Raw genomic sequence first — 7,628 nt, forward strand, 5'->3', positions numbered from 1 at the left:
AGTGAGGTGCGGTAGACAGCAGGTTTCTATAGTGAGGTGCGGTAGACAGCCTGTCTGCCTAACTGTCTCCTCAGCCTGGATTGTAACACACCACACTCACTTTTAGCAGTCCAAAGTCAAATAGTGACTCACAAATTCCTCTGCTTTTCTTTTTCCAGGGATCAGACATTAGGGAGAGGCAGCGTCACCTTCCCTCCTCCCTCCTCCACTCCCTACTTCTGCTCCTGCTCGCCTAACCCAGGCCTATACAGTAAGTTACTTCTCTCTCTCTAACTACTGTCCACACACACCTCTCGTCTCAACAGTATATTCTATAAGAATCTCACCCCTCTTCCGCTAACTTCCCTCTTCACAAATAATATACATTTCAGTTGTACAGTCTGCTTCACAAATAGCCCCCTATTCCCTGTGTGGTGCCCCTATGGGGCCTGGTCTAAAGCAGTGCACTATAGAGGGAAAAGGGTGTAATTTGGAACGCACTCACAGTTACAAATGCTTTTTCCGGAGGCCAGGATTTCTTTCAGCTCCTGTAGCTCTGATACAAGTCCTGCCACACTCAAACCCCCTATAGGCTTCACACACACACAGCCCCCCGAAGGCCACTGAAAACATCAAAGCGTTTCTACTGTAAGTCAGCAACACCTTTAAACTGCAGGCGTTGTAAAGCAGAGGTGGAAAGAGGTGGAGACTTAGGGAGGAGAGAGGATGTGGAGAGAGGATGTGGAGAGAGGATGTGGAGAAAGGTGGAGACTTAGGGAGGAGAGAGGAGGTGGAGAGAGGAGGTGGAGGGAGGATGTGGAGAGAGGATGTGGATAGGGAGATAGGAGGTGGAGAGAGGGAAAGAGGAGGTGGAGAGAGGGAAAGAGGAGGTGGAGAGAGGGAGAGAGGAGGAGAGGAGGTGGAGAGGTGGAGACTTAGGGAGGAGAGGGAGGTGGAGATAGGAGGTGGAGAGAGGGAGATAGGAGAGGGAGAGAGGAGGTGTAGAGAGGAGGGGGAGAGAGGGAGGGGGAGAGAGAGGGAGGGGTGGAGAGAGGGAGAGAGAGAGGTGGAGAGAGGGAGAGAGGTGGTGGAGAGAGGGAGAGAGGAGGTGGAGAGAGGGAGAGAGGAGGTGGAGAGAGGATGTGGAGAGGAGAGAGGAGGTGGAGACTTAGCGAAGAGAGAGGATGTGGATAGAGGAGGTGGAGAGGAGAGAGGAGGTGGAGACTTAGCGAGGAGAGAGGATGTGGAGAGAGGAGGTGGAGAGGGAGAGAGGATGTGGTGAGAGGAGGTGGAAAGAGGTGGAGACTTAGGGAGGAGAGAGGAGGTGGAGAGAGAGAGAGAGAGAGGGGATGTGGAGAGAGGATGTGGAGAGAGGGAGAGAGGATGTGGAGAGAGGGAGAGAGGAGGTGGAAAGAGGTGGAGACTTAGGGAGGAGAGAGGAGGTGGAGAGAGGGGGAGGAGAGAGGAGGTGGAGAGAGGGAGAGAGGAGGTGGAGAGAGGGAGAGAGGAGGTGGAGAGAGGGGAGAGGTGGAGAGAGGGAGAGAGGAGGTGGAGGAGAGTGGAGAGAGGAGGTGGAGAGAGGAGGTGGAGAGAGGAGGTGGAGAGAGGAGGTGGAGAGAGGAGGTGGAGAGGAGAGAGGAGGTGGAGACTTAGCGAAGAGAGAAGATGTGGATAGAGGAGGTGGAGAGGAGGTGGAGACTTAGCGAGGAGAGGAGGAGAGAGGTGGAGAGAGGAGGTGGAGAGGGAGAGAGGATGTGGCGAGAGGAGGTGGAAGGAGGTGGAGACTTAGGGAGGAGAGAGGAGGTGGAGAGAGTGGAGAGAGGATGTGGAGAGGAGAGAGGATGGAGACTGGAGAGAGGGAGAGGAGGTGGAGAGGAGGTGGAGACTTAGCGAGGAGAGGATGTGGATAGAGGAGGTGGAGAGGAGAGATGGAGGGAGGTGGAGACTTAGGGAGGAGAGAGGATGTGGAGAGAGGAGGTGGAGAGGGAGAGAGGGGAGGGGAGACTTAGCGAGGAGAGAGGATGTGGAGAGAGGAGGTGGAGAGGAGAGAGGAGGTGGAGACTTAGCGAGGAGAGAAGATGTGGAGAGAGGGGGTGGAGAGGAGAGAGGAGGGGAAGAGGGGGTGAACAGAAGAGGTGGAGGAAGGTAAAGAGAGGGGGAGAGAAGATGTGGAGGTGGAGAGAGGAGGGGAATAGGGGTGAGGAGGTGGAGGAGGTAGGAGGGGAGAGAGGGGTGGAGAGAGGAAGAGGTGGAGAGGTAAAGGGGTGAACAGAAGAGGTGGAGAAAGGTAAAGAGGGAAGAGAGGAGGTGGAGAGAGGAGGGGAAGAGGGGTGAACAGAAGAGGTGGAGAGAGGTAAAGAGAGGAGGTGGAGAGCATTGGCTAGCATTATTGCAGATGACCCTCTTGCTTTGTTGAGGAGAGCCAGTTCCCCTTAATGTTAGCAGTAAAAGGCTCTGGTTCTCCCTCTCAAAGCGAAGTAGGCTTTAAAGTAACACTGTGAATGTGACAGCTCAACTCAGCAAAAATAACTGTTTGAAACAACTTTGCTACAAACTAACTACAGTATCAAATTCAATTAAATTGAACCGTAGCACGGACTATTTTAGGGAGAGAGGATGTGGAGAGAGGAGGTGGAGAGAGGGAGAGGATGTGGAGGAGGTGGAGAGAGGGAGAGGTGGAGACAGGTGGTGGAGAGAGGAGGTGGAGGAAGTGGAGAGGAAGTGGAGAGAGGGAGAGAGGGAGAGAGGAGGTGGAGAGGAGGTGGAGAGGGGTGGAGAGAGGAGGTGGAGAGAGAGGAGGTGGAGGGAGAGAGGAGGTGGAGACTTAGCGAGGAGAGGGATGTGGAGAGGAGGTGGAAAGGAGAGAGGGATGTGGAGAGAGGGGGTGGACGGGAGGGTTGGAGGCAAGGTGGAGAGGAGAGGTGGTGGAGGAGGAGAAGGTGGAGAGAGGAAGAGAGGAGGTGGAGAGAGGAGGTGGAGAGGAGAGAGGGAGGTGGAGAGGGAGAGAGAAGGTGGAGACTTAGCGGAGGAGAGAGGATGTGGAGAGAGGAGGTGGAAATGAGAGAGGATGTGGAGAGAGGGGTGGAGGGGAGGAGAGGAGGTGGAGAGGAGAGAGGAGGTGGAGTGAGGTAAAGAGGAGGGGAGAGAGGAGGTGGTGAGAGGTAGAGAGGAGGTGGAGAGAGGAGGTGGAAAGAGGTAAATAGGAGAGAGGTAAAGAGGAGAGGGGTGGAAAGAGGGGGAGAGAGGAGGTGGAGAGAGGTAAAGAGGAGAGAGGGGTGGAAGAGGGGGAGAGAGGTACAGAGGAGGAGGGGGGTGGAAAGAGGGGGAGAGAGGAGGTGGAGAGAGGTAAAGAGGAGAGAGGGGTGGAATGAGGGGAGAGGAGGTGGAGAGGTAAAGAGAGGAGATGTTAAAAGGAGATGGGGAGAGGAGGGGAAGAGGGGTGAACAGAAGAGGTGGAGAAAGGTAAAGAGAGGAGGTGGAGAGAGGGAGTGGAAAGAGGGAGGGGAGAGGGAGGTGGAAGAGGGGGGAAGAGAGGAGGTGGAGAGAGGAGGGGAAGAGGGGAGGTGGAGAGAGGAGGGGAAGGGAGGGGGTGAACAGAAGAGGTTGAGTAAGGTAAAGAGAGGAGGGGGAAGAGAGGAGGTGGAGAGAGAGGGGGAGAGAGGTGGAGAGAGGAGGGGAAGAGAGGAGGTAGAGAGAGGAGGGGTGAACAGAAGAGGTGGAGAAAGGTAAAGAGAGGAGGTGGAGAGAGGAGGTGGAGAGAGGAGGGGAAGAGGGGTGAACAGAAGAGGTAGAGAACGGTAAAGAGAGGAGGGGAGAGAGGGAGGGGAGAGAGGAGGGAAGAGAGGAGGAGAGAGGGAGGTGGAGAGAGGAGGGGAAGAGAGGAGGTGGAGAGAGGAGGGGAAGAGGGGTGAACAGAAGAGGTGGAGAGAGGTAAAGAGAGGAGGTGGAGAGCCTTGGCTAGCATTATTGCAGATGTCCCTCTTGCTTTGTTGAGGAGAGCCAGTTCCCCTTAATGTTAGCAGTAAAAAGGCTCTGGTTCTCCCTCTCAAAGCGAAGTAAGGCTTTAAAGTAACACTGTGAATGTGACAGCTCAACTCAGCAAAAATAACTGTTTGAAACAACTTTGCTACAAACTAACTCCAGTATCAAAATCAATTCAATTGAACCGTAGCAGGGACTATTTTAACTGACGTTGGTCTACCAATTAAATTGAATGAAAAGTACTACAATAGCCATTTCAACTACAAACTGAATTAATCTGAAAAGTATATCAACAGCCATTTTGAACTAAAATACAAACATAGATCTAAATACCACAGCGGGACTTATTTCAACTGAAGTACAAACTAAATTTGACTGAAAAGAATAGCAAGCAGGAGCCATTTTGATTGAAGTACAATCAGACATCAACTAAAGGGGATATCTTATCAAATAGGGATCTCCAAGATAATCAACTGACAAATGTAGTCTTTTCAGTCAAGGTAGACCACCAGAACATAACATCAACATTAAAAGAAGACCCCTGTATATAAGGACATTGTTTTAATTATTATTTTGCTAAACAAATATGAGATATGTTCTAAAATACAGTACCCTGTTTATCTATAGAATGGGGGTTATCTCACTGTTGTGTGGTTATTGCACAAGACCAAGACGAGTCTAAAACAGCACGCAGTGAATTCTCTCTTTCACTCTCTCTGGTCCAGAACGGACAGAGACAGGGAAAGAAGAAGAAAGCTTAAATGCTTTGAATGATGGTGTGGAATGTTAAAAAGTGTCTGTGAGACAGGAGGGGGGGGGGTGTCGGCTGAGTTTTGGGGGGTGAGGAGAAGGGAGGGGGTGGGAGGAGAGAAGACGTCCCGTGGGACCAAGGCAGTCTCTCAGATCTGGTATGCGTGACTGAGCAAGCTAGAGAAAAATCCCAACGTGCCTTTTTAACTTCGGGAAACAAAAGCAACTGCCGGTATCCCACTCTTATTCCAAACACACATTTGGCTAAAGAAACAGAAAGTAGATAGCGCAAATTATAACATAGAACCAAATGTTAGCAACATTTGAACAGACAAAACCTAGGCTGTAGCCTAGAATGTCACAGAAAAACAGCACAATAGAATGCTAATATGTCAATGGGCGTGAGGCGTTTAATATCCCCAGATTTAAAGCCACGTTAGTGACAGCCCTTTGAGAGGCAAGCAGCTGAAACCTATCAACACAATACGTCAGACTGATAATTAGAACAAGCAAAATCAAGGGAAGCATCCATTTTGAATCTGCTCGTAAATAATTTAACAATCGAAGCCGGCATATCAACATTATAACTGTTTCTCTAAACGGAACAATCAAATTCGTAAGATTATGGTTGTGATCCGAACGATTAATAATATGTGGACAGTTCGTCTTTTTTGTTGTTTTTTAAATACCTTGTCTCTACCGGGGATCTACGGACATAAACAGCGGTTTCTCTTAGAAATGGACACGTTTTCGATCAAAGCAGGAGTGCATGGTCTTGTAACAAGGATGATCACAAGAAAACAAGTAGTAGGTTACTAGTCTACAATACAATCCCCGTACAAAACGAGTCCACATTACCTTTTCATTTATTATATAAATATCAACTTTAATGTTTACTGTAAGAATATAAAACAATTTCATTTTGGATTCTGTTTTTTTACAAACACATATACAGTACATTAAAACACAGTAGTCTCTCAGCAGGACTCAATACATGTTGCAGTTCAGTTCGCTCATAACGTCATGTTATGATCCCATAGGTTCCATGTAGGCCTGACACGCATTCACTTGGAAGCCGAGAAAATAAGGATCGATTGCTTCTTAATTCTAAAGTATGTATTTAGATTCTATTCCAAAGGAGTGTCTCTTCTGTTATTGTGGACTAGTGTGTATGATTGTGTTTAAAAGGTAGCAACCCATATTCTAGAGGATATGGAGGATTAGTTGGAAAACACCTGATTGAGAAAAAGGGGCAGCATTTCTATTATAGAAATCACTTCAATTTGAAGTACAACGCTCTGAATAACAGCAATAATTCGACAATATCTGCTTCCATAAGCATAAACACACCAAAATAATATAGGGAAGGAAGGGTTCCATTATTCAAAGCTTGAATCCAAGGCTACAAGGCCTTTAAGTTGGGCTAAAAAGTAAACAAAACAAAAAATATTTTGGATACAAACTAGTCCGTTTTAATTTGCATAAAGTCGCTATTTTTGTCTGAGTGTGAACAGTCCTTTTAAACGAAAATCTGTTCGTTTCTCTTCTTCATTGTTAAGCGTTTCTGGGCAAATTAACACAAAGGTAGTTAGAGAGCGTTTCTTTTTGCTGCTAGGATTCTCCAGCGCGAGACGCGTTGGGGGAGGGGACTACTACTGTCTATAGGCACAATTTATCTCCTCTCTTTCTTTTTAAGAATACACGGATTTATTACAACACATTGATAAACGAGGTAGCCAAATGTATTAGGCGCGATAGTTGGAGAGTTTGAAGTTAAATATTGCGACTCTTTAGGAATAATAAAAAGTAGTTTGTCTTCATAATGCGGGTGCGGGATATTGTGTCGTTAATAATGAAAACATGCATTTGATGATGATTAATCTTGTTTTCATTTGGCCTAAAATTGCGCAACATATTTTTTAATCACAGTTTTGTAGCATTAAGTTACATTGAGTGAGAAAATATCCAACTACGACGAGATTGAGAGCAGAGGATATATATATTTTTTAGAAGGAACATTCCCCGCCCACTGGTCTCCTGCTCCGTTACCCCTTCTCCTCTCTGTGTGTCCCCCCCTCCCCAACTAATCCTCGCCAAGTTAGTTTCACCTCACTTTTTCACTCTCTGTCATCTGCCAAAGTCCCAGATTCAAAACTTTAAGGCATGGGAGCTGCGTTATCCTTTCCAGTCCCCGTTTCGTGATTTTAGTACATCCATACAGATCGATCCCCGTCAACTGAGTCAAGTGGTCGGCAATGAGCTCCAGTCCTTTGTCTGTAATCCGCACACACTGTCCAATGTTCAGGGTTCTCAGCTCATGCATCTGGCGCACCATCCTGTTGATGCCATCGTCACTAATGTGGCACGAGCACAGGGACAGGGATTTGAGCTGGTACAGGCCCTGGGCGATGTAAGCCAGACTCTGGTCCCCTATCTTGTCACAGAAGGACATGTCTAGCCCGGAGAGCCGCAGCGTGCCCATGGCCAGGTGCATGATGCCCGTGTCACTGATGTTGTCGCACGAGCGCAGGTTAAGGCTCCAGAGGCTGGTCATATGGGAGAGGTGGATCATACCTGCGTCAGAGATCCCGCCACAGAAACTCAGGTTGAGAACTTTGAGCTTAGCCAGGCCCTTCGAGATGTGCTTGAGGGACAGATCCGTAAGTTTCTGACAGTCCTGCAGCGTCAGGTATTCCAGGTTGAGACAGCCCTCCGCTGCGCTGCGGGTCATGCCCGCCAGGTGCCCGATGCCCACGTCAGACACATGCCGGCAGCTGCGGAGATTGAGGCTCTTGAGCCGGTGTAAACCCCACGCTATGAGCAACAGCCCCGTGTTGGTGATGTTACTACACCCGCCCAGTTCCAGAACCTCCAGATTCTTCAGATACTGGGCGATCCGGCCCAGGCTGGAGTCCGTG

The 7,628-nt window shown here is 49.0% G+C and overlaps 1 protein-coding gene across 1 annotated transcript in view; it reads right to left on the reverse strand.

Moving 5' to 3' along the window:
• Nucleotides 1-5,558: 5,558 nt before the first annotated feature.
• Nucleotides 5,559-7,628, reverse strand: part of LOC135535271 (F-box/LRR-repeat protein 14) — a 2,998-nt gene continuing 928 nt past the window's right edge. Inside the window, exon 1 of the mRNA XM_064961944.1 lies at nucleotides 5,559-7,628. This exon is cut by the window's right edge and continues 928 nt beyond it. Within this exon, the coding sequence (XP_064818016.1) occupies nucleotides 6,815-7,628 (814 nt within the window). The 3' untranslated portion in view covers nucleotides 5,559-6,814.

This window comes from Oncorhynchus masou, unplaced genomic scaffold (genome assembly GCF_036934945.1).
Source record: "Oncorhynchus masou masou isolate Uvic2021 unplaced genomic scaffold, UVic_Omas_1.1 unplaced_scaffold_469, whole genome shotgun sequence".
Lineage (NCBI taxonomy): Eukaryota > Metazoa > Chordata > Actinopteri > Salmoniformes > Salmonidae > Oncorhynchus > Oncorhynchus masou.